The sequence below is a fragment of the Castor canadensis genome, chromosome 4, assembly GCF_047511655.1.
Source record: "Castor canadensis chromosome 4, mCasCan1.hap1v2, whole genome shotgun sequence".
NCBI lineage: Eukaryota > Metazoa > Chordata > Mammalia > Rodentia > Castoridae > Castor > Castor canadensis.
In genome coordinates, this window is record NC_133389.1 from 114,543,718 (window position 1) to 114,570,390 (window position 26,673).

The following is a 26,673-nucleotide window of genomic DNA, read 5'->3' on the forward strand; positions in this document are numbered from 1 at the left end:
AAGCCTGCTTCTGTAGAACCCAGTGCTCCTTCCAGGACTGGCATGGGCAGGTTTGCAGCAATGAGTCTTCCTGCAGGCAATCAGAAAGCATTCTTCCCATGGGGTCTCTCATTCTTGGTGGGGGTGGGGAGAGGAAATTATTTCCCGGGTTCTCCTGTTCATTATCCATAAATGCAGGACTCCCAGTATTATGCAAAAATTTATCCCCAGGCTCCACTGTGTTACTAGGACACCCAAGATTCCAAAAAGAACATGTAATTGTTTCTGGCAAAAGGGTGGCATGGATGTCTGTCTCCAGGTTGCCTGATACCTGCTTTGCCTTCAGGCTTTCCATTGTCAGCATTCCGCAGCAGGCAAGGAGCCTGGGAGTGTGCTAATTAGGTCAGGTGCTTGATCTTGAAGTCGGTACCAGCAATGACTAGGTAGTCAGCTTCAGAACTTTTGAGCACTACCTGTCTTTCTCTCAGTCTGCCTAGAATGTAATTATCTTGTCAGCCAAGAAGCTGGAGCACATAGTTGAACGGGTGCTTGCAGCAGTAACAGAGTGATAAGAGAAGACGAATGGACTCATGGTGCATGACTGCTCAGAGACAAACAGATGAGCAGAGAGGCAGCAGGGAATGAAGCCGCCCAGAACAAAGAGACTACATGGAGTATTTGTTACCAGGCTACTTCTGATCTCCTCTTAATAAGATTACCCTGCCTTTGGAGAGGGATTGCATACCTTTGCTGGGGAATGCAAGTCCCCAGGCTTTAGAAAGCCCTTTTACTATGGGAAGCCATCTGGGTTTGGGAGCAGCCTCTGTGCTTTGCAGACCAAAGTCAGATAATAAAACTTTGAAGGATGAGTAGCAGGTAGGAGATGAGAAACCAGCAATCAGGTGTATGTGGAAGGATGCTAAGGAGCTCCTGGCCCTCCAGGGTGGAGGGTGGATCAGTGGCACCAGTATCTTCTTGGAGCTGGTTAGAAGTGCAGATGCTCAGTCCTCTCCCAGACCTTCCAAATCAGAGTCCGCCTGTTAGCAAGCTCCCTGGCCTGTCAGATGCACCAGAGGGGCTTTAAGAAAGTAGGCTGCCTAGGTCTCAGTCCAGAGGTGCTGATTCCATTATCCGATCACGGGAGAACCTGGGGGTTGGGTTTTTCAAAATGCTCCCTAGGTAATTCTAACGAGCACTAAAGTTTGGGAATCCCTGCTATAGAATAGTTTGTGATTTAGAAAAGAAAGACATGATTTTTAAAACCTGAGTATTCATAATTCATGTGGAGTTTTCAGCCTGTCATGCACCTGTGACAGCTACACTGCACAACAAAAGTGGTATTTTTGAATGCCCACTGTCCATGGAGTTGCACCTTGAGGGCTCTGCTTTTAGCCACCCTGGCCCACTCTATCTCCTTTGACATCAGCTGACTAGGCTGTTTTTAGTTCCTCATTTACAAAGAGCACCAGTGTTTGCTGCCTCAGGGCCTTTGCACATGATTTCTTTAAAAAATCTTCAGGTTGCTGTCTCACTATCACTTTTTTTTTTTTTTTGAGATGCTTTGGCATTAGACCTAGGGCCTCATGCATACTAAACAACTTGAGCTGTGCCCCAGCCCTCGTTTTCAGTTCTTTAAAGAAGCCCTCCCTGAAGATTCTGCCCAAGAAAGGCCTCACTCCCCTTTAATTATTGTTCATACCTGTACAGTATTTTTTTGCATCTTTGATATTAAAAGTTATACTTGGTTATTTGTTCATTAATTGTTTTTTGCTCATTTCCCTCCAATAGAGGACCCATGAGGACAAAATAGGCCTGTTTTGTATTCTCCTGTATTCCCTTAGTGCCTAGTTCACAGATAAACCACACAGAATGAATGAATGGATGAATGAATGCAGGGTCAGCAAGGTGGACTGTGGGTCGTTTGTTTTTGTAAGTAACTACATGCATTTGTTCACCTGTGGTTCATTACTTTTTTCAAGCCATCGTGGTAGAGTAGTCTTGGCAGAAACCATATGGCCCACAAAGCTTGCATCGCAAGCTAGCAGAGAAAATACAACACACCCAGTGAAATACGAACTTCAGAGAAAACATGAAAACTTTCTAGTGTAAGTGTATCCTCAATATGGCATGAGAAATACACTAAAAATTATTGGCTGTTTATTTAAAATTCAAATTTAACTAGCTATTCCATTTTTTTCTTGGCACCATTAAAGTTTGAACTCAGGGCCTTGTACTTGTTAGGCAGGCACTCTACCACTTGACCCATGCCCCCAGCTCTGAAAGAGCCTACATTAACTACTTAATAGCTGTTATTATTATTATTAGTACTATTATTATTATTTTTGGCAGCACTGGGGTTTGAACTCAGGGCCTCATGCTTGCTAGGCAGTGTTGTTAAGCTTGAGTCACTCTGCCAGCCCTTTTTTGTGATTTTTTTTCAAGGTTGGGTCTTGCAAACTCTTTGCCCCATCTGGCTTTGAACCATGACTCTCCTGATCCCTGCCTCCTGAGTAGCTAGGATTACAGGCGAGAGCCACTGGTGCCTGCTCATTATTATTATTGTTGTCATTGTTATTGCCGTTGTTATTATGATTATTATCTCAGTACTGGGGATTGAACTGAGGGCCTCATGTTTGCTGGGCAAGTGCTCTACCACCTGAGCCACAACCACAGTCTGGATATTTTATATTTTATGTGGAAAATCTCACAGCCCTAAGGAATAAATGTAGCAATCCCTGAATTAATGAATTAAGTGTGCCCAAATTATTCAAATTCAACAAATGAAATTTTCTGTTTCCTTTCTGAAGACTCAGTGCTGCAGGTGCGACAGAATATTAAATGTGTTATCATCGATACTGTCCCATTGGTAGCACACTTTGAGTCACTTAGCTAATTGAGCGTGACATTAAAGTACATAGTCTGGGGCCATCAGTTTAATTGGAGCTCTTGCGCACTGAGGCCGTATGTGACTGTTTAAAAGGCTGTGCCATGTGGAAGATACTTAGCTGCAGTTAGACTCCTGCATGGCAGCCCAAGCTGGGGTGGCTCCCTGTAAGCTGGCTTTTGATCCACCTCTCAGATGCCTCACATAGCGGCCAGCTGCACCCTGGAAAGGCACTGATGGGCACCTGAGTTAAACAGGAGGTCTTCCTGTGAGACCCAGAGAAGGCAGGGGAGAGGGTAACTCCATGGCCTTGAGTACTTTGTGGTTCAGAGAGGGCTCTGGCTCACTGATAATGGGGTTCTCAGCCAGGGGGCCCTTTGGAGATAAGAAAATGAATACTAAAAAACGGGGGGAGGGGTAGTTCTATGAAGGTTAGAACAAGAACTTGTAAAAAAGTAAGCATGTATAATGTCAGTATGTGGAAAAGTGAACCTGGAGGTCAAAATGTCATGCTTGTGCAGTTTGGGACTGAAGGTGAAGGGTGAGGTTGCTTATATTTTCAAGTAAGTATGTCAGCCAAAGGCTCCAATCTAAGGATTTCCTGTTAGTGAAAGTGATTGATGTATAACTAAATACAATTTAATTTTTATGCCTTTATAAGTACTGTAAATATATAAACTCATTTATAAAACTGAACATACTTAATATGTACAGTATGATGCCAATTATGTTAAAATATGTAAATACATGCAAAGAAAAAGACAAGGAAGATGTGTTTTAAAATGTCAACAATGGTTAGCAACGTCTGAGGAGTGAGTTTACCAGTGATCTTTATTTCCTTCTTTGTACTTTTCAGTATTCCACTCCCCTCATCCCTGCGTTTTTTGGCACATGATGCATTATTTTTGTAGATGGGAAAAGAGAAGCTTAAACTTTTTTTTGCTTTTGCTTTGTCTGCACTTCCACTCTACATTGCTGGGAGGGGGAGGGGAGAGGAAGTGATATGATCACTTTGGAAAGCATCTTGGACAAAGTCAGTGACTTCGACCATGCCATCCCCCTGGGACCCAGGGACTCCACTTACAGATGTGGATCCTTGCTAGAGAATACATGAGCAAGGATGTGCTCGACCACAACATCTGTCACGCTGCACAGTCGGAAATCACCCAGTGCCTCAGTTACAGAAAGAGCACGTTTTTGTATCCCTACTGATGGAAATATATGTGATGGGTGTGGGGCTAACTAGAGCTACACCTGTCTCCATGGTTAACCTCAAACACACAACACTGAGCACAGCAGCATGAGTGTGTTTAATGCCACAGAACTGTAACCTCTCAACATGGTTAAAATGGTCATGTTTATGTTACCTATTTTTACTATAATAAAATATACCTTTAAAAACTCAAACCATTGGAATTCATGGTAATTCCCCCCTTCCCAAAGTCAATGACTGACTGTTAAAACTGGAGGTTATTAGGTCCTTTCGCTGAGCCAAAAAAGTAGGTTGTAGAAATAATATGCTCACCATGAAATCAAGCTGATAATTATTTATGGATATATATGTATATGTAGACACACATATACACACACATATTTGGTGGGACTGGAGTTTGAACTCAGGGCTTTGAGCTTGCAAAGCAGGTGCTCTACTGCCATTTTGCTCTGGTTATTTTGGAAGTGGGATTCTCACACAGTATTTGCTCAGGCTCACCTTGAACCACGATCCTCTCAATCTCAGCCTTCCAAGTAGCTAGGATTCTAGGCATGAGCCATAGGCACGTGGCAATGTACATATATTTTTAAAAGCACAAAAAACAAGTGTGAGAATGATGAACACTAAGTTCCGGATACTGCTTACCTCTATGGAGAGAAAGAGAGGCAACAGAATCGGGCAGTTACACAGCAGGCAATTGTATATGGGATGTTTTAGTTCTTTAAAATATATGAGCAAATATGGTGGCAAAATATTAAGATTTGAGAAAACTTGGCAGTTGATACATGGGCATCCATGATATCACTCTGTTTTACTGTATGCTTAAACTATGCATCTTAATAGACCTTTGTCAGACCTGGTTCCCCATTTTGCCCCTTTGATTGGAACCTGAATGACTGATGTAGATGGTGTAGATGGTGGCAGTTTTAGATGGCTGACCAATGACATAATGCTCCCTAGCTGTGTCGTCTGCCCTTACCACTCAGAGCCTAAACAACCCACAGCGGAACAGAATGTCTCTCTCTTCTCAAGTCTACACAACTTTAAATGGCTCTAGTCATCTAAATTAACAGCAAGCTAAAAGATCCTAGGTCAAGTGTTGCCTGGCCTTGAAGAATTTGTCATTTACCGGGAATTCACGTATTGGTTCATCTGTCAGGTGGCTCTGCTCCACGGTTGGGCTGTGTGCTCTTAAAATGATTTTAAAGTTGGTTACTTTATTGAAAAGGCTGTTTGCTGGTGGTCTGGTGGTTAGGCGCTCTTTCACGCCAGCAGCTGGGACTTAACTATGGCTTAATACAGTGGTTGGGGCTGTCTCAGACTGTCTGGATGCAGATCCTGGCTCTCACATACAGCTTGCTTTGCCATTTGGGGTTCTATAGTCATAAAATGGAGAGTAAATGATAAAAGGTGTATAAAACTCTTAAATCTCCAGGTTGCTGCCCAATAGACTCTCTGCAAACATTCCCTACTGTCTTAATATGATCAAAGTCATTGTTACATATCATCTCTGGCCCTCAGTTTTCACCTCGGTAAATTGAAGGGCTTGGACCAACACTTTGATACTACTAGCATCAAAAGCACTTTTATGGTTGCCAATATTTCACTGCCCCTTATGACAAAGATGGTGAATAGAGAAAACATGGAGAGACACAGACTCTCTAACTCCTCAGCAAAACTCTGCCATGGGGTTTCTCCCTAGAAAGGGTCCCTAAAATGCTCTTATCGTGCTTTTTAGACTAGTTCTTGGTTTACAAGTCCATTAGTGCTCTATGGAGACCAGCACTGTGTCTTAGTCACCTGCTAGTCACAAACTCTGGTCTGGTTCATGGGAGGCGTTTGTAAGATGTTTATTGAATGAGTGAGTGAGTGAATGACTGAATCAACGAGTGAGGAAGTGAATGAATGAGTTAATAAATGAGGGAGTGAGTGAATGAATGACTTGGCAGTCAGTAGCATCTTGGGCCAGTGCTGTGCTAGACATTCCAAGTGTTGTGTAAGTTTCGAAATGTTTAAATCTTGTATTGATAAAATCTCACCTTATATTTCTTCATAGGTGAGTCTAATAGGACATCACATGAAGCCCCAGTTTTAAATCTGTATGTTTTCCATTCTGTGTGTTTATTTTCTGGAGTATGAGGCTTTGGATTCTTAGGAGAAGAATATCCCATGTGACCTATCAGGTAGCTACTGATGGGTTTTTGTGTTTGGGATTTATTAATTAGTCTAGAAAACACTCCTAACAATTCTGTCTGATGATCTGAGGACATGAGTTGTAATTCCAAATCCTCCGTCTCTGTGTGATGTTTCAATAATGAGGAAAGTGTAGGAACTGAATCTCCTTAGCCTTTAGTCACAAATACCATCAGGTAAGGAGAAATCAAAATATTTTCCATTATCTTTGAATGAATAGCAATTTATTAACTTTATGGAGATGTTTCATAATCCACAAATTGTCTCTTACCACAGATGATTTTATTTGTGTTAAAATCATAAGTTTTATGAGGAGATTAAGGTGAAGGAACATGTTTCATGGACATCATATACCTATATGAAATAGAACAATGAGCCCTCTTGCAAGTGCTTGAAGTGGGGCTGAGGGGGGCAAGAGGGAGTGATCTAACCAATGTACAATATAAGCCTATTTGGAATTGTCACAATGAATTCCCCCTATACAACAAACATATCCTAATAACTTTTTTTTAAACCATAAGTTTTAAAATGCCTGATTATAGGAAGAGATTGATAGGATAGGGAACTTGTTAAATTGTACCCAAAACTTAGCTACAATACAGTTCACTGAATTTTGTGGAGATTATTGGACTTCATGGTAATTCCCCTCCTTTGCAGCATTAGTCATTGACGGTTAAAACTGGAGGTCATCAGGTCTAGTCCTTTTATGTGATAAAAACTGAGGCTGGTGAGATAAAGGGATTTCCATTGGAGCAAAATTATTTTGATCTTTTCCAACAAGGATATTATACAATATACTGCTCAAGACAGTAATTGAGCAGGCTAACAATAGAAAGGGGTCCATTTTTATTTTATCTTCCTCTTTATTTTCCCTGTCTCCTTTTCTCCCTTACTACAGTGAAAAGCTCAAATGAGCTAGATGAAGAAGAAGGGAAAAAATAAAAATGAGGTTACTGATTTCTGAAAAATGGAAACTTGTGTATGGGATGTGGTTTTCATGAGCTCCACAAGATCATCAGCCTTATAGCGTGTTGTGACTCTTCTTCAGACTTACTTTTTTGACCTAATGTCTGATGATGAGTAATTGCTCAGGGGTTTCCCTTTCATGCCCTAGTGGGAAGGCTGAGAACCTTCTCCAAGGGGTTCATCCTAAGAAGAGGGCAGAGGGCTGCCTTCCTCTTGGTGTCATCTGGATCCAGGGTGGAAGGTGAAAGGACAGCCTGGGCTACTAAGAATCCTAGCAAGGGTCATGTGCTCCTACCTGCTCTGTGTGACTGGCCTTCCTCAACCTAGACAACTATTTGTCACACAAAACTCAAATTCCTATTTAGAACATTTGGCTCAATTTTAGAAAAGAATAGATGCTTTATTGCACTTCATTCATTCAACAACATTTACTGAGAACACACTGTACTGAGAATTGGCCCAAATAGGAAGATGTGCAAGACAATTCTCCTTAGAGTCTGCCAATCAAGGGCTTTTTGTTTCCAGAGGAAAGGACCTTTTTTGCGTTATAAAATTCTGCTGTACCCCTGTCCCCACACTTTGACCACACTACTCTGTCCTGGTAACACAGGGACATGGATTAGTGGCCATAGATGTTAGCAAATGAACTGGAAGTGTCTATTCCAGCATGCTTCTTGTTCACTTTCAAGTGCTGTGTTTCAGCATCCCATCAGAAACACTAGGTCAAATAATAATTATTGCTATTAATTTTTCAAAAGTCTCATCTTTTCCAGCCAGATGTAGACATTTTGAAACAATATGGATATTATAAAGTCTTGGGGCTGATGAAGTGTTTCAAGTGGTCGAGTGCCTGCCTAGCAAGCATGAGGCCCTGAGTTCAAACCCCAGTTCCACACACAAAAAAAGATAAATGATATAGTGGATATTATAAAGTCTTGAAAATAACCAGAGGCAACTAATAATATTATTTGACAATGTAGTAAAGAACAGTGATTTAATTGCTTTTTATTTCAGTATCTCACTAGGAAGGAAAGACTATCAAATCAGAGAGTTGGAGTTTAGTAGCCTGATTCTATCTTAATGTAAATTAACAGTAAACATTTTAAAACAACAGATGAGATATAAACATTTTTTTTAAACTTGGGTAATTGAATCCTGATTCAAAATGATAGTTAGTTCTAGAATGTAATCTGCTACCTACTGCTCAGACAATGATCTATCATTATCTCTTGAACCCTGTAATTGGACAAGCAGGAAGCTATTCATAATAATAAGTTTGTTCAAAATCGTCTGTTGGCTAGAGTCTGGGGCACACTGCAATCACATGGAACTGAAGACAAAGCTGCTTAGTTGATCGTTACCATTGTTTGTTCACCTCTGTAACAACAGTGTAGAGCAGCACTAAACACCTGGGTGGGTAGTCCAAAGCACCTTAACAAAATTACTGAAACAATATCCATTTGTCCTGTCCTCTGAGAGTGGGCAACATAAATCTTATTTGCTGCAAGACAGAGCTGCCACTGAACCTCGCCCATCCCTGCCTGCTGCACAGGCACATGTAACTCAGGCGAATAATTTGCCTTCTGGAATTTCCATTAGATCTCATCATTTAGTTGCTTTATTTATCCTATCACTGATTTTATTTTTCAATGATTCTTTGGTTGCTAAGCTCCTTATATCACAGCTACCCAAACATCAGGTTACACAGGCCTCCAGCAGATTGGGTTCCTTCTAAGAGATTTAAATTGAAAGGCAGCATAGGCCATTATTGGTCTATTTACAGTTTTCATTATCAATAAAACAAGAGATCAGCATTTTCATGCTGCATGAAGCCTTCAGGGAAGTGCAATGTTGCTGTCATTATCTTTAGACCAGGCTACTGCCTGGCCCTACTAATGCAGATGGAATGATGAACCCATTAGAACAAAAATAAAATAATGAAACACAGAGTAGGCTGCTGACCTGGTCCCTGAAAGTGCCCCTTTGAATTTAGTGGAGCCTGGATGGCAAAGACCACAGATCATGACAGAACATAAATTCGCCTCATAATGAGATTACTAGGCAGGCAAAATAAATGCCCTGCTGTTATATTAGAGGCAGGCTTTAATCTGATGTTTTCCTTGGAAATGATCATTTCTTTTGCAACAGGGGAACTGTGGATGCAACTAGCTTAAATTCAACAGATTCTGTTTTGCCACAGAGTTATTTTTCATCAGCCTCTGTCTTTTTAATGGCAGTTTAGGGAGGGATATAAATGAGCTGTAAGTCTTAAAGACTATTACCAAAGTGAATTATGGGAGTCTATGTTGGCGATCATCAATTGCATTCCCCAGACTCCCTTTTGAAGATAAGTTCTGTGCAGCTCCCTCTCTCTGTTCTAAGCCAGAGCCCTGCTAGGGAGAAGGTGGTGTGACCCATGGTCCTCTCACTTTAGCTTTAAGGATCAAAGGCAGAATAGACTCACTATTGTATTCAGGGGTATTTTTTTTTTTTTTTAAATCTTTACTGCAGCTCTCCTACTTAAAACCAGTGGAAACAAGTATCACATACTACAGAGCCTTAAGAAAATGCCCGGATCAGGTGACCTCACATGGTCTCTGAGCAGAACAAAAGCCTGAGTATGGAGCCTGATTATGAGGAACTTCCTTAGTTTGCAGCAGCAGGCACTCTCACCTGGGAGCACATGCCCTCTCTCATTAAAAATGCAAGATAGCATCTCCTCCAGGATCCTTTCTACAGAACCTGATGCAGGTTCATGGGCTACGTGTCCTTAGCAGTGAGTGCATTTAATCAAAGCCTTCTGGGAAATAATCAAAGGTTTTCCTGAGTCCTGCAAAGTCACCAAACAAGTTAAGAGGTCCTTTCAAAAGGAATAGGAGATCAGACTCTGAATGTAGGAGTATTTGACACTTGTGCTTAGAAGGCGCAAGCAATTTAGTTTCTCTACCTTTGCTGGGGCCCATGCTAAAGACTCCTTGTTTTGTGAAACTGAGGATTTGGAGTAGACTGTTTTCTAGTACCGCAGTTCACAGCATTTTGATGTATTGTTTTTCTTAGTTTGAAAAGAAACTAGAAAAATCTTTTCCATCTTCATATGCTTTACAGTTGATGTGGTGGTTTACAAGCATCATTTCATCTAATGAAATAATTTCCAGTAAGTGCTTCCATCCAAAAACCCGAACTACGAATCCAACTCCTTTAAGAGAGAAATTATTTTTTGGCCCAATTTAGCAAGTGTTTTTTTTTTTTTTTTTTTTTTTTGACTTTCCATGTCTGAATAGATTTGAGTGTGTCTCTGCTTATGTCTTTTCTGTGTATCCTAATTTGCAAATGTCAAAGAATTTAAAGTCAATTCTCCTACTACCATTAATGTTTTCTCTGTTCTCTGTTAACTCCCTAATTATCAGATGAAATGGTTCAAGACAAGATAGACTAATTTTCCTCCAGGCAGGTGGTCTTATGTTTATTAGTGCTGTCTTCCAAATTAGCATTTTCATTTCCATAACTTTCTTCCAGTCCCACTCCTCCTGCCCTCAATCTCTACCGCATCTCCATGTTTTTTATTTAAACCGAAAGCAGTAAATGAATCCACTTTGCCAAGTGCCAGTACATTTGGTATGTGTTAATGATTATCTATTGGCCTTCCCATGCACTGAAGTCACAGAGTTAATGTTAGAGTTTCATGACACATAATCTTGCTGAAGGAATTTCCTGGATTATGTTTGCTTACCTCATATAAATGAACTTGTTCTTGGGTTACAGCAAAGATCAACAACACGTTGTTTTGTACCAGTTTATCAATGAGTTGTCCAATTGTTGGATATTCCTAAAATTAATGTATAGATTTTAAGAATCACCTTAAGGAAAAGGATATAAAATAAAGAAGGGCATTTACTTCAAAGATATTGTCCAGCGTTGCTCATTTCGTACAGGCATGGCTGTATCTATCACTCTAAGTAAACAAGTACACAATTAACATTATTCACTTAGTTGAGTAATATTTTCCTTAAATCTCCTAGGTTCAAAGATGTCTTTAGTGAGTCCCAGCAATGCAGTACATTGTGCACTCTCCCTTCTAAACTTATTTAAAGATTCATAGTATATATGTTTTCAAGGGTAAAGAAACATTTCTTCTCCCAAGTGGCACTCACCAGCAGAGAGGAATGTTATAATCAAGGGAGAGGCAGCTACACTATGATGCATGTGACTGAGGTCTTACTGGAATTGGATGAGGTGATATGAAGGTTGAAGAAGGGATAGTCCACTGATGAGTAACACTACAATTCTTAGGTCTGTCTGACATGAAATATTTCTACACGGACTTCTTGGGTTTAGTCTTACTGCCTTTTTAATGTCATAAACTGATTGTATGGGATTCTGCAAACATTTTTCAGGACTTCTGAGAAACACTGTACTTTTGGTCCATTGATAGTCATTCCCAAGTGATATGAGTATTGTCAAAAAATAAAAGAATTCATAAATTATCAAATTTGAAGTAGGACTTTATTTTCCAAGTCTGGAAAATATGAAACCTGCTATATGAATCCAAATATGGATAATTTCAGTAAGGAAATACAAATGAGAGAGGAGCCAGAAATTAATTAATTAAACTAAGAATGTGTTGATTATGACTAAAGCCAACCAAAATGGAGGAACACTGACAAAGAAGCCTTTCTGTACCCTAATAGGTGAGTTTATGTATTCTAAACACTATTGGGGTATTTTTGTCTGTCTTCTTTAGGTATAAGGTTCAAGTTGAAAGAAAAGTATAGTTTTGCTTAAAATACTCAGGTAAGTTGCCCAACTTCAAATCAGTATATGTACTTTTCATACACTGAGCCTGACATGTTTAGTTTCCTCTGCTTTCAACTGCCCAAACTTGAAGCATCCTCACCCTAAAGCCCAAGTCCTTCCAGTGCTGCCCTACCTCCATCTCCACCACCCCCACACCTTTCTACTCTGTGCAGGCAGAGCGAGTATCACACCACACAGCCCACATAGGATGTACTTTTCCATTTGAATAAGATCTGTTTAATTCCCATGACTATATGTGGATGCAAGGAATCTTTGGGAATTTGGGGAGGTCCTGGGATCATGTGTGCCATTGCAAATCCAAACTTGTCACATGTCCTACTATCCACCTCTGCTTTTGGGGAAACCTATAATGACAATGAGGATTGAAAGGGGGCAATCTATTAATTTCAAATCAGAAAACATACATTGCTTTTACCAACTGTGAGTTATTTTATATTGTATTATAGTGATTGTTGCTTCATTGGCCTATTTGTGGTTCTGAAAACAGTATAAAGGGCAGATTACATACCAAGACAGTTGACATGGAGTATTCATTCTTGTTGTCCAAGTGACAGAGCCCATCGTTGGGAATGACGATGCCTGCTAGTTTGCTGTCCATTCCAAAATGAGAATCGGCATCACTCACAAAGACCAGGAGATGCAGTGAGTCATTCCGCCAGCCAATTTTTTCCTGTAGTGAGAAAGAAACATTGGACTGTATTAGAGACAGGCAGGCACTTATTGAGTGTGGATCAATTCTGCTTGGACACATTCACATTGTAAACAGTATATTGCTGATCTATTTTAGCCTTTTTAAAAAAATCTATTTTGAGTTGGTAATATGTTAAAAATATGAAATTTCCTATGGCATTTGCTCTTTCCCATATTTTCAGATTATTTATGCTTCATAAAAAACAACTCCAATACAAAGCAGCGTTCAGTTGATCTTGATTTTTACATAGTTAATTATTTTTGCAGTCTAGCTATTAATTCGCCAGGAAAATGAGAGGAAGAGATGAGAGAGGTCCTATGTAATCCCAAATGCAAGCTGAAGCAAAGCTAGTCAAAACACAACACAAAACAAAGTAAGCCTGTTCCATTAAAATGTTGCCCAACATTTAGGCATATTTTTCTCTTTCTAATGATGTCATCCAAAACTTATAAACATAATAAAAATAGAAGAATTGCTTATCAAAGGATGGCTCCAAAGTCCTGCTAATTGAGATTGTCACAGTCTGTCTCAGCAGAGGTCTCTCCTTTAATAGATACTAGCACAGGAACTATTTGGGCAAAACCTCATTCTTGGCTTTTCCAACCCACCACATCTCTTTCCTTCCTTCTCTAACGTGATAGCCATCCTACCTTTTAGCATCTTTAGCCCTATTTCCTGATATTTTCCATGAAGGACTGTATCTAAAGACAGAAGAATTATTCTCTTGAATACTTGTCAGATAGTCAAGAAGGAACAAGGTCCCTACTATGCTGTAGATGAAGTCTGACTTTGGCTGCTGATGTTATTAGTTCAAAATGATAACAACCTGAGCTCCATAATGAGACCCTGTCTCAAAAAACCAAGGGCTGGGGATGTAGCTCAGTGGTAGAGTGCTTGCGTAGCATGCATGAAACAATAACTATGCAATCATATGTATAGGTATATACTAACTCAAAGGCATTTTTACTTTTTTCATTAATGTTTTGTCTTTGATTTTTTTTCAGCATAATGAATCCAAAAATAAATTAATCTGATCTTTGAAAATAAGTCATACATGACTATTGTTCAACTCAAATTTTCCCAACACTACTACACTTTTCTTTGGTTATTCAAATAATGGACATAAAAATCCCCACTTCAAAATGTTACAGAAATTTTAAGAAAAGGTTCAAATGTAGCAATGTGGTGATTAAAGGAAAGAAAATTAACTAAGCTTTTCAAAGTAGATTTGTTAATAGGAGATGACATTTATGTTAATGGAATGAAATATCGAATCCCCTGAGCGTACCTTACACACAGCAGCTTGCATGATTGCATCAAATCCACCTTCCGGTGTGTCAATGTTAGCAGAAATTTTCTGATTCTTCACGATTTCATTGAATCTTTCAGCATCATTTGTCAATGGCAAAATATGCTTGAATCCAAATGTAGGTAAACAGAAGTATGGAATACTACTGCAAAAATAAGATGTGAAATGCCCTTGAAATATAATGCAAGACACAATTAATGGATTCATAGCCTAGCAACACATTTGCTTAAATAAGATCAATCTTTCTACGGGACCCAACTGTTCCTTGGATTTGAATCTCTCAGTTAAGGTTGTTGTTGTCATCTCCCACACATCCCTTCTGTGTTGATCTTATTGACCAACACTTATTTAGAGTTTACTGTGTGTCTTACACTGGCTCTAACTCAGATAACTGGGTAGTCAGACTCCCCATTCAAGCATGCATAATTGCGTCTTTGTATTGCCTCCCTCCCCAAATCCACCATTAAGTTCACCTATTACAGTCGCTTTGTATTCTGATATCTCCAGTTGACATCACTATGAATTATCTCATATCAAGACAAAAGCAGAATTTGTCTTCCTCCTCTGCATTGTCCTGTCCTTCAGCCCTGCCCGTCATGAGCCCAGAAATCACAGCAGGGCTCTTGGTTCTAGAGTCCAATTCTACTGTGAGTGAATAGATTGTTGGGTATCAACCTGGGATTAAAACTGCCACTTAATATGCTATGTTAGTGTGAAATCTGCACCAAAGATATAAAGTAAAACAAAAAAGAGTTCAGCCACATCTTATTCCGAAAGCCAGTTACTGGCTGTGCGTGTAACTTTCTGCAAGTTACTCAGCCCTTCTTAGCTGTGGGTTTTCAATTGTAAAGTGGGGATAATAGTACAGAACAGAGCTCTCAAAGTGAAACCCTGGTCTAGCAGCTCTGTTATCATATGGTCATTGCTAGAAATGCAAAAAATTTAGCACACTATCTCAGACCTGCTGACTTGGAAATGTTGGGAGAGGGCTCAGCAATCTGTGTTGGACCAAACCTTGCAGATGCATGCTAATGTTTGACAACCACTGGTGTGGAAGTACAAAGAGATAAAAAGTGAGGTGTGGTATGCTGTGTGAGGCGAGCTGGTTGACTCTTGTAGAGCACACGTAGTGCTTGGGATTCAGCTCTGCAGGTCAAGCAGCCTGTCTTGTCAGCACACAAGGAACACGTGCATCTTTCAGACTCAGGGTGCTGTCAACCAAGTTCATCTGCCTGAGATATATGCTTGATCCTCATTATTTGTGGATTCTGTATTTGTAAATTCACCACTCAGTAAAATTTATCTGTAATCCCCAAATCAATACTTGCACCATTTTTTCAGTCATTCACAGACATGTGTAGAGAGGGAAAAAAAAAACCCCACAAAAACCAAAAACCATGAGTTTCCCAATATACAGCTGAGGTCAAACATGGTGATGCTCTGCTTTCTCGTTTAGGAAACACACTGTCAGGGTATAAACAAGTGTCCTTTTCATGGTCTACTTAGTGTTATGGGTTTCTTTTTTTTCATTTTTAACCTTGATGATTGCACTGTTGAAAATGAAAGTCTAAAAATGAAAGCCTAAGTCTAAAACTGAAGTCCTAGCTAGTGTTGCTAAGTGCAAAAAGGCTGTCCTGTGCCTTATGTAGAAAACACATGTGTGAGATAAACTTCATTCAGACATTAGTGATAGTGCTATTGCTGAAAGATATGTGGTAATGAATCAAAAAGTATCTATGCAATCGGGTGTTTTTAAACAGAAACACAGATAAAGCAAGGCTGTGTAATATCACTTGACTAAAACGTTACGATCAGAGGCTCACAGGGACCTAATCCTGTTTTTCTCCTTTTGAGCAATGTTCGGTATTAGGTAATTCAGTGGTTGGGAAAAGTTTATAGAACATGACTACCACACGGGACCAGAATCAGCTGTGCTACAAATCTGAATGAGTGAGTAATAAAGCTCTCACTGGGACCAGAATGCTGGTGTACGTGAGGACAGTCATTTTCTTTCCCTCAGAAGATGTGCATGGAAGCAGTTCAGATTCAAATGTGTCCCAGGCTTTAGACCAAGGTGAGTTGGAATACCCAAGCACTGAACGGCACAGCCTGAGATGTCCCAAGGTGATTACCTCTGGGATGGATGCTCTCGGTCACATCTGGTCCCTCCCCTGTGATTAGCTTCCTCAGCCAACAAAAGTTTTACAACTTCTGGCAACCAGTGAGACAGGAGATGCTGGAAATGCCTTGGCTGGAGTCGTTGGGTGGATAATAGACCACACTTGGCTCTGTGACCCTTATTTTTCTGTTCTACCCTAACCCACCTGGCCTATCCATTATCTCAGCTGTGTCAAGATACCTAGTCTGGTTGGTCCAAGGGCCAGTCCATTGTTTCCAGGTCACTTTTCATATTTCTGTCTGATTTGTGATGTCTCACCTTAACTCTCAGAAGTTATCTCAATTCTCTTATTTTTAATAATGTTCATTAGGTGTCATTGAAACACTGAGTGCTTACCACAGCTAGTGTTTACTTAGGGTGGTTGTGAGGCTTGGATGAGTTAAAATATGCCAAGCACAAAGCACAATGATCTCTTTAGAGTTGGTGCTTTAATAAACCCTGGTGTCATTTCTTAGATAAATTAGATCACCCAGAGTCTAGCACAGACCTGAGGACAGATAATGGATTTGGCTAATAATATCTTTAGAATCTTGTTTTTCCTGATTAAAATAATAATACACATTCATTGAAGAAAATCTGGGTTTTACATAGAAGTGTAAAAAGAAAATAAAAACAAATTTTAATGGCTGTGAGATGAGTCATTATTTAATCTATTACTGTGAGTTTACTTAAGTAATATAATAATCCTTTGAAATACACCCTTGCAAAATTCAATATTTTTGTTTGGAATAAATTCCTTAGTGGGGGATTTATGGGCTATCTTTTGACCCATGTTAACAAATTCCTTTCCAAAAAGTTGAATCACCTGCCATTTCTGGTATTAGTATTCGAGACTGTACTATTTAATGAAACAAAAGAGTTGGTTAGCTAAGGAAAGCACCTGAAGGTAATTTAAATTTTTATGTTATTACTAATAAGACTGAGTACTTACCTATATTTAATGATATTTTATTATTATTCTTTTATCAATTTTCTTGCTTATATCTTTGGCTTATTTTCTTATTAGAATATTTTTATTTCCCAATTTAATTTTAAGAACTCTCTTAAAATAGTAATCTTTTATCTTTTAATTTTGCTTATGATGTTTTGGAATATATACCTTAAGGCTTTTTATACAATTTTTTTCTCACCTTCAAATATGCAAAGTGTTTTAAAGTGTGATATGAGAAAGCGGTCTAATGTTATTTTTGAAAAAACTGATGACAATAATTCAGTATGTGTCCTTATTACTCTTGTATAATGTTTGGAGTAGTTGTGGGGTGGTAGAAAATGCATTAGATTTAGAAAATATACTGAGTAATTCCTTATTCTTGGGAAAGTTACTTAACATTCTGCACCTTAGTTGTCCTCATCCATGAAGTGGGAGTTATAATACCTCCTTCACAAAGTGGCTGTGAAGCTTTATGACATAAAGAATGTGTAGCTGCATTCAGTTTACCATTGTCCCTGGTACATAACTATTCTTGGAAATTGTTTAATCTTTTATTTGGGGCTATTGGCTCACATGGTACCAAATGATACTGAAGTATCTCCTAGAACCAAAAACTGGCAGGCCTACCTTTTTGTAAGAAATTTTCATTGTTATTGGTTAGAATTAGTTTGTAAGTAGATGACTCTAGCTATCTTACCAGAACTCTATGCTTTTGGAAAGTGGAATGAAATTTAAATTTAGCTCACTAAGCAGATTCATATGATGGGAGACAATATAGCAAAAGCAAAGCAGGATGTTAGAGGTGGGTCACCCTGGGAACTTGGGAGAAGACCCCTGCTTTGCTGCTTTGGTCAGATTCTTCCTCTAAGCATGCTGCTTTCTTAGTACAGCATTGAAGGGAGCAGATAATTCTCACCAGTGATGATTTTTAGCGCCTAGACAGTAGTGCATTTACATTTAAAATGCAGGATAGTTATGAAGCACAATATAAAGAGGTACTACTACCTGCATGCCTTTAAAAAATTTTAAATAAGTATTGATAAAATAAGAGCATGATGATATATATCAAAAAGTTAAAACCATGTTTTTCTGAGAAAGGTTAGAAATGATTTTCATTTTTCCTCTTTTCATCTGTATATACACATGGGCTTTTTACCTTTGCAGGGAGAAACTATACACTGTGTACTCACATATGTTCATGTGTGTTACATACAGGAAACCCATCTAAGCATTTCATGGCTCAGTTTCCTTTTTTGTAAAACTACAGCGAATTCCTCACCGTCAATGTCAAATTCAGAACAAAACAACATACCACAGTTGTATAGAGAATGAGTTTAAGAAGAAACCCTTTAAAATGATATAGGGAGAAAATTTAACTTTTGTGCTATAAAATACTTTAAATGCATGTTACAGCTCCTTTACAAATATGAAAATGAAGAAAACCTATCTCTTGTACTGTATCTTAGACAATAGCAAAGGAAATGCTTTTAAAAATGTAAAGAACTTCATCATTCTTACAGGGGAAAATAAATTTTTAGTGACCATCTTTCCATTGAAAATAAAGAAAGGTAGTCCAAAAAGAAAAGCATTAGAGCTTAGGTTGGAAGGGTAGGTTTTTTTGTGCTGGCAGGGGGAGCAAACCAGGGTCTCACACATGCTAGGCAGTAACCTACAACTGTGCCCAAAGAATAGTTTTTAAAGTGTGGTGCACAGACTCATGGGGTCCCTGAGACATTCCACAGGGCTTTTAAGGTGAAACTATCTTCACAGTAATGCAGAGAAGTCATTTGTCTTTTTTACTGTGTGTCATTTGCACTGATGATACAAGAGCAGTGGTAAGTCAACTTTTGGGGCCTTGGCATTAATTGAGGCAGTGGCACCACACTGTGCTTCTAGTCCTAGTGTTTTTACCAGCAGGTATTCACCTTAATAATAAGTAACTAGTAAATGTTAGTTTCACTTGATTGTCTAAATGAAGCAGTAAAAGTAATTATTTGTATTAAGCATCTGTTTTTTAATACACAGCATTTTCTTTTTTTATAATGCATGGCAAGTATGCCTAAAGCATTTCTGTTGCACACTAGATACAATGACCATAGTAGAAGAGCCCTTGTGTGATTGTCTGAGCTGACCTGGCCCTTTTCTCATGGGACACCATTTTCATGTGAAAGAATGATTGATAGCCAAACTATTATCCCAACTGAGTCTTTGGCAGACATGGTCTTGAAATGAACAAAGTGTGCCATTTCTAGGAAAACAAATGCACATATTTGTTGCCAATAACAAAACTCAAGGCAACTTGGAAACTAGAATTTAAGAAAATATTCATTTGCTACTCAAGAGATTAATAATCTTCCCTGTACTTTCTAATATTTCAAGACATATGTGATGAGATTGGTGGTGATATTAACAAATATGATTTTTTGCAATTGTGTCATCAAGTCTCAAGAATTGGTATAACTCAGGAACCAATATTTTCCAAAATGATCAAAGCAGCATACTGCAAAATCATGCATTGACAAAAAAGCCACTCAAAGTGCAAGATAAAATGATGGATTTTAATGTAATAGATAATGAAATATTCATTAATATTATTGCATGTGTCACATTGAAACTTTTGCCTGCCATCCTGTTTGAATATAATATTAAAAGAAGAATGTTCACAGTTATTGAAAAAAGCTATTAAGTGATTTTTCCCTTTTATAACTATATTTCTATGTGAGGTTTGTCTTTCTTCATGGAATTCTACCCAAAAATATTGCAATAGGTTAAATGCAGAAGTAGGTATGAGAATCCAGTTGTCTGCTATTAAGCCATATATTTAAGAGATTTTAAAAAATACAGAATACTATCTATTTTATAACAAAAGACTTGCCAATATTTTGGAAATATAGTTATTTTTCATAAAGACATATAATATGCAGTGGGTTTCTTACTATAATTATTATATGAATCAATCAATAGTTATTTAAATTTTTTCAGGTTTTTTTTTTTTTTTTTTTGATAAAGTGACTATTGGTAGATATAACCACAGAAACTAAAGTTCTTTGGGAGCTAATTTTTCCTTTGAAACAAGTTCATGATGTAGCCCAGACTGGTCACATCTCACAAACTCCCACTTCAGCTTTGCAAGGGTTGAGATTACAGGTGTCCAACACCACACACCACTAGGGTCTTAACTTATCTTTGTGAGGTACTTTATTTTATTTTTTGTGGCACTGGGGTTTGAACTCAAGGTCTCACGCTTGCTAGGCAGGTGCTGTATCACTTGAGCCACTCTGCCAGCAGGGTCTTAACTTTTAACAGCATAAAGGAGTCCTGAGATCTAAAAGTTTGAGGACCCCTAGGTCAAAATAACGAGAGATAAATAATGTGTTAACCAGAGGAAGAAAATTGATACTGTTTTGGATGTCTGTTATGTGCTGAGCTCATTCAATTCTCAGGATAATTCTAGAAAGTCAGTATTATTATCCTCGTCTATGGGTAAAGAAACAGAGTGAAAAGAGAGTAAGTTGCCCAATGTTGTGATTTAAATCCAGGTCTGAAAACGACTCCAGGTCTTTCCTCTTACCTTCTCACTTAAGATCATTTTTCTATAATTATGAGGTTTAGTTTGATCAAGAGATTGACTTTTCATCTTTGTGCATGTATGTGTTGGGTAATGTCAGGACAGAGGAACTGACAGAGCTAGGGATGTAATGGGAAACGAAAACAATGTTGCAGGACAAAAAAGACTTTCCATTTATAACTTCAGTGGTAAATAACACTTTAAGAAAACAGGACATATTGAACCTTTCAAGAAATCAAATACCTGATCCTCCTTTGGGTCCCCACTTGCTGCACCCTGTGCAATGCTCTGGTCCCCCCTAACCGCGCTCTATGGTGGTTAATGGCACTACTTCTCGAAAACTTATCATGGTCAGGCCAGTGCCAAATGCTTCCATTCATGGTCTCATTCCACCCTTATAACCATTCCGTGTGATCCATACTGTGATTCCAAATTTACTGAGGAAGAAACTGAAAATCTGATAGGTGATATGATTCACCTAAGATCACATTATGAGTGAACAGGAGAATCAAGACTTAATCCAGGGCTGTCTTTGGAGCCTAAGATAGACCATGTGCCTGCTCCTGTTCCCTGAGGAACGGGCTGAGTTCTTTTTGCCCACACCTACCACAATGCTTGGAGCTCAGTAAATTTTTCTTGAACAAATGATTGAATAAATGAAAGCCGGAATGAAAGAGATACAGTCAGAGATAAGGAGAGAGCCAAAGTGCTTTGATTTTCTAGAAGCTTGTTTAAGAATAGGGTCTCATTGTTAGTTTAAGGTGGTGACTGCCAACTTAGCTGAGTCATCCAACCTTGTTAATTTTAATTGTTTTCTCTGTTAACATTCCATACTCATTGTTTCCCATGGTCATTATTGTATGTCATGTTGCTGTATCTTATCTGGTCTGTGATAAGAAGAATATTTTAAACATGCCCCTGGGGCACAGGTAGTACTTTGCAATCTTTCAGGGAATTGTCCTATTAGTCTCTACTGTAGTTTGCTGCAGGAGAAAGACACATAATATGACAAAGAACTAAATACAAATTTCAGGCAGGTACAATCTTCTTTGGTATATATTTTTAAAGGCCAGAAGCATCAATAATGCTTTTTATATTAGATACAAGATTTTTTATTAGCACCAAACTTATTTTCCTTTACAAGTGAATCAAAAATTGGTAACAATAATCATACCTTACTACTTATTATTCAGCATTTTTGAGGGTAAAGTCATTATAACTCTTTCTAGAAATCTGCATGTTCAATGTTGCAGGAATGGCTAGATGCTACCTAATGTCCATCTTTCTTTCTCCTTAGTAACAGAATCCTAATATTCTGGGAGGAATGTGCTTCCTTAAATAGCTGTGGTCATGTAAGCAAGTCTAAGGTTTGGTGTAAAATTTCTGGCAAAACTTCTTAAATTAGGAAAAGAAAATTAAATAGTCATTCACAATTAAAAGAAGAAATTTACCAAACAAGGAATAGAAGGGATCTTCCTTGATCTGATAAAGGGAATTAAAACAGCATACTTAATGGTAGAATGTTGAAGCTTCCCCTAAAGATCATAAACACAAGTTGATACAGGAAAGAGTAGGAAATACTCTGGAGTTAGTAGGTATAGGTAAGAACTTTCTCAATGAAACCCCAGCAGCACAGCAACTAAGAGATAGCATAGATTAAATGGGACCTCATAAAGCTAAACAGCTTCTGTTCATCAAAAGAAATGGTCTCTAAACTGAAGAGAACACCCACAGAGTGGGAGAAAATATTTGCCAACTATACATCAGACAAAGGACTGATAACCAGAATATATAGGGAACTTAAAAAACTAAATTCTCCCAAAACTAATGAACCAATAAAGAAATGGGCATGTGAACTAAACAGAACTTTCTCAAAAGAAGAAATTCTAATGGCCAGAAAACACATGAAAAAATGCTCACCATCTCTAGCAATAAAGGAAATGCAAATTAAAACCACGCTAAGATTCCACCTCACCCCTGTTAGAATAGCCATCATCAGCAACACCACCAACAACAGATGTTGGCGAGGATGGGGGGGGGCGGAGAAGGAACCCTCTTACACTGTCGGTGGGAATGTAGACTAGTACAACCACTCTGGAAAAAAATTTGGAGGCTACTTAAAAAGCTAGACATTGATCTACCATTTGATCCAGCAATACCACTCTTGGGGATATACCCAAAAGACTGTGACACAGGTTACTCCAGAGGCACCTGCACACCCATGTTTATTGTGGCACTATTCACAATAGCCAAGTTATGGAAACAGCCAAGATGCCCCACCACTGATGAATGGATTAAGAAAATGTGGTATCTATACACAATGGAATTTTATGCAGCCATGAAGAAGAACGAAATGTTATCATTCGCTGGTAAATGGATGGAATTGGAGAACATCATTCTGAGTGAGGTTAGCCTGGCCCAAAAGACCAAAAATCGTATGTTCTCCCTCATATGTGGACATTAGATCAAGGGCAAACACAACAAGGGGATTGGACTATGAGCACATGATAAAAGCGAGAGCACACAAGGGAGGGGTGAGGATAGGTAAGACACCTAAAAAACTAGCTAGCATTTGTTGCCCTTAATGCAGAGAAACTAAAGCAGATACCTTAAAGCAACTGAGGCCAATAGGAAAAGGGGACCAGGTACTAGAGAAAAGGTTAGATCAAAAAGAATTAACCTAGAAGGTAACACCCATGCACAGGAAATCAATGTGAGTCAATGCCCTGTATAGCTATCCTTATCTCAACCAGCAAAAACCCTTGTTCCTTCCTATTATTGCTTATACTCTCTCTACAACAAAATTAGAAATAAGGGCAAAATAGTTTCTGCTGGGTATTGGGGGGGGGAGGGAGGGGGCGGAGTGGGTGGTAAGGGAGGGGGTGGGGGCAGGGGGGAGAAATGACCTAAGCCTTGTATGCACATATGAATAATAAAAGAAAAAGGAAAAAAAAAAAGATCATAAACACGACAAGGTTGTCCTCTCTTTCCACATTAAAATAGTACTACAGATTCTAGTCAGCACAACAAGACAGGTCAAAGAAAAAAAGAGGCACAAATATTGCCAAGGAAGAAGTTGTCATTCACGGATGGCATGATCATATACATAAGAAAGTTCAAGGAATCTATAAAATCAGGCTGGATTAATGAGAAAATTTATCAAGGTTTGAGGATATGCAATGAATATGCAAGATCAGTTGGATTCATATAAATTACCAGCAGACCATTGAGAAATGAAATTTTTAAAATACCCCCATGAACAAATAAAGCAAAAAAAAAAAAGTGCAAAATTTCCACTTGAAAACAACAAAATTTTGCTTAGATAAATTGAAGTAAGACCTAAAGAAACAGAAATGTATGTCATGTGACAAGATCTGAAAGTTTAATAGATTTGAGATGCCCAGTCTCCCCAAATTGATCTATGGTTTTAAGATAATCTTCCAGCATATTTTTTGAAGAAATTGATAGGTTGCTTTTAAAATTTGTATGGAAATACAGGGGATTAATGATAACCAAAATAAAAGAAGAACAAAATTGGAAGATTTATACTCCTGATTTTAAGACTTTTATAAACCTACAGTAAGCAAGACAGTGAGGCATTAGTTGTTAAGTGGGTATAGTTAATGGATCAATGAAAGAGACCAGAGTGCCCAGAAGTAGACTCACGTGCATACTGTCAATTGCTTTTAAGTGAAAACATCAAAATAATTCAATGTGAAAAGTCTTGCTTAACAAACAATTCCTGAACAATTGTGTATCTGTGTGGAAACAAATGATGAAACTACACTTTTTTTTGTCATTCCAAATATAGAAACTCACTTGAGATAATAGTCTTAAGTGTAAGAGCTTTAGCCATAAAGTTTCTAGAAGAAAGCATAAGATTTCTTAGGACAAAAAAATACACTAACTTTAAAATTAAAAATGATATAGTTATTGGTCTTCATTAAAAATTAGAAATTTTTTGCTGAGCACTGGAGGCTCATGCCTGTAATTCTAGCTACTTAGGAGGCAGAGATTAGGATGATTGCGGTTTGAAGCCAGTCTGGGCAAATAACTCGAGTGACCCAATATTGAAAAAAACCATCACAAAAAGGGCTGGTGGAGTGGCTCAAGGTGTAGGCCCTGAGTTCAAGCCCCAGTACCACAAAAAATAAAAATAAATAAAAATTTTTGTTTGACTGAAGACACAGAAAAATTAAAATACAATCCACAAACTGGGAGAAAATATTTGTAAAGCATATTTTTGACAAAGAGCTTGTGTCTAAAATGTGTAAAAGACCCTTACAATACAATACAGTATTAAAACAATCTAATTTTTTAAAATGAGTAAAAGATTTGAGAAGATACTTCACAAAATAATAAATAAGAATGGTAAAAAAAATATGGAAAAATGAACATCATTCATCACTCCGGAAGTGGCAATTAAAGCTACAACAAGATACCACTATATACCTATTAAAATTGCTAAAATTAAAAGGACTAATTTTTTTAGTGAGCCTGAAGGAAACTAGTTAGTCTAAAAGTCAGTCTAATCCTGTTACTACCAAGTGTTAGTGTGGAACCCTTTCACATTGCTGGTGGAAATGAAAGGTGATAGATCCACTTTGAAAAACAGTCTGATAATTTCTTCAAAAAATTGAAAGTACACTTATCATACAACTCAGCAATTCCAGTCTACATATTCATCTAAGAAAAATAAAAACTCTTACAAAGACTTATATGCAAAGGATTGATTATAGCAACATTCTTCATGATTGCCAAAAAGTGGAAACAACCCAAATCTCCGTCAATGGAAAAATAAATAAACAAAGTGCAGTAAATCCTACATGGACTGTGTGTTAAAACAAAATCAGACACAGAGTGTGAACTAACTACATTATTCCTTCTGTATGAAATCCAAGAATAGGCAAAATCAATCTAAATTATAGAAATCAGAAAGTGGTTGCCTCTGAGAGTCATGTAGTGGGACATGAAAGAGACTTTTGATGGTGACAAGGTTCTACATCATGTTTTGGATGTTGATTCTATTGGCACATTCAATTATCAAGACAGTAAGTTGAGCATTTTTGATGTGTGCATTTTAAGTGCATGCCAATTAAACCTTTAAGGAGGGGAGATGATGCCCTTTATTGATCTGTTCTTTTCCTCCTTTCTTCCTTCCTAGTATGAAGGATTGATGCCCCAGGAAACTTCTTGGGCCATAAGGATAAAACCCAAGAGCCAATGAAGGTGGAGCAGGCAGCAGAAAACACTTGAATTCCTGATATGTGTGGAGGTACCACGCCAGCCCAGAATTGCCTTTCTCTGAACTTCCTTTATGTGAAAGAGAGAAAGATCTCTCTCTTTTAAAAGTCATTGTCTCTGGCTGGCAGAGTGGCTCAAGTGGTAGAGTGCCTGTGTGGCAAGGGTAAGGCCCTTAATTCAACACCCCAGTGCTACAATAATAACAGTAATAAAAATAAAAATTAATTAAGCCATTGTCTCTGATCCTTGCAACCAAACACAATTCCCAAGAATTATAATCAGTGATAAATTCCTTTCATGGTTAAGTTATTTTTGGCTATTTTTGTTAGGTTATAGTTGAGAACTACACTGACGTGTTTCTAAATGAGAGGATAAAAGCTGTTTGTCTTTTACAGAGATCACTGCTTTTAGTGTATAAAAGTATTAAACATTAGCATACATTTGGAAAATCATTTCATATGAACCAGACACATAGTAGTAAGGGATGCAGATTTGGACCAAATCAGATCTTGGTACAAATCACTGGTTGGTCATGTGGCCTTGGGCAAATTCCTAAACCTCTCCGAGCCTCTGTTACTTCCTCTGAGTATGGGGCTAATGAAATCAGCTTTACCCTGCTATTATTATAAGGATTGAATGAATCATATATATAAAGTCTTCAGCACAGGGTCTGGCACAGAGCAAATGGTAGCTCTTTTTCA

At 38.2% G+C, this 26,673-nt stretch overlaps 1 protein-coding gene across 11 annotated transcripts in view; it reads right to left on the reverse strand.

Annotated features, from left to right (window-relative positions):
• Itgb6 (integrin subunit beta 6) overlaps positions 1-26,673 on the reverse strand; it is a 119,194-nt gene that overhangs the window by 34,999 nt on the left and 57,522 nt on the right. For all 11 annotated transcript variants that reach the window (XR_012447218.1, XM_074070937.1, XM_074070939.1 and 8 more), the window contains 3 exons: positions 14,030-14,195; positions 12,559-12,720; positions 10,966-11,061 (listed from right to left, as the gene is read on the reverse strand). Coding sequence is in view for 10 of the 11 variants with exons in the window: in XM_074070937.1 (XP_073927038.1) it covers positions 10,966-11,061; positions 12,559-12,720; positions 14,030-14,195 (424 nt within the window). In the remaining variant the exon portion in view is untranslated. The remainder of the gene's footprint in view (positions 1-10,965; positions 11,062-12,558; positions 12,721-14,029; positions 14,196-26,673) is intronic.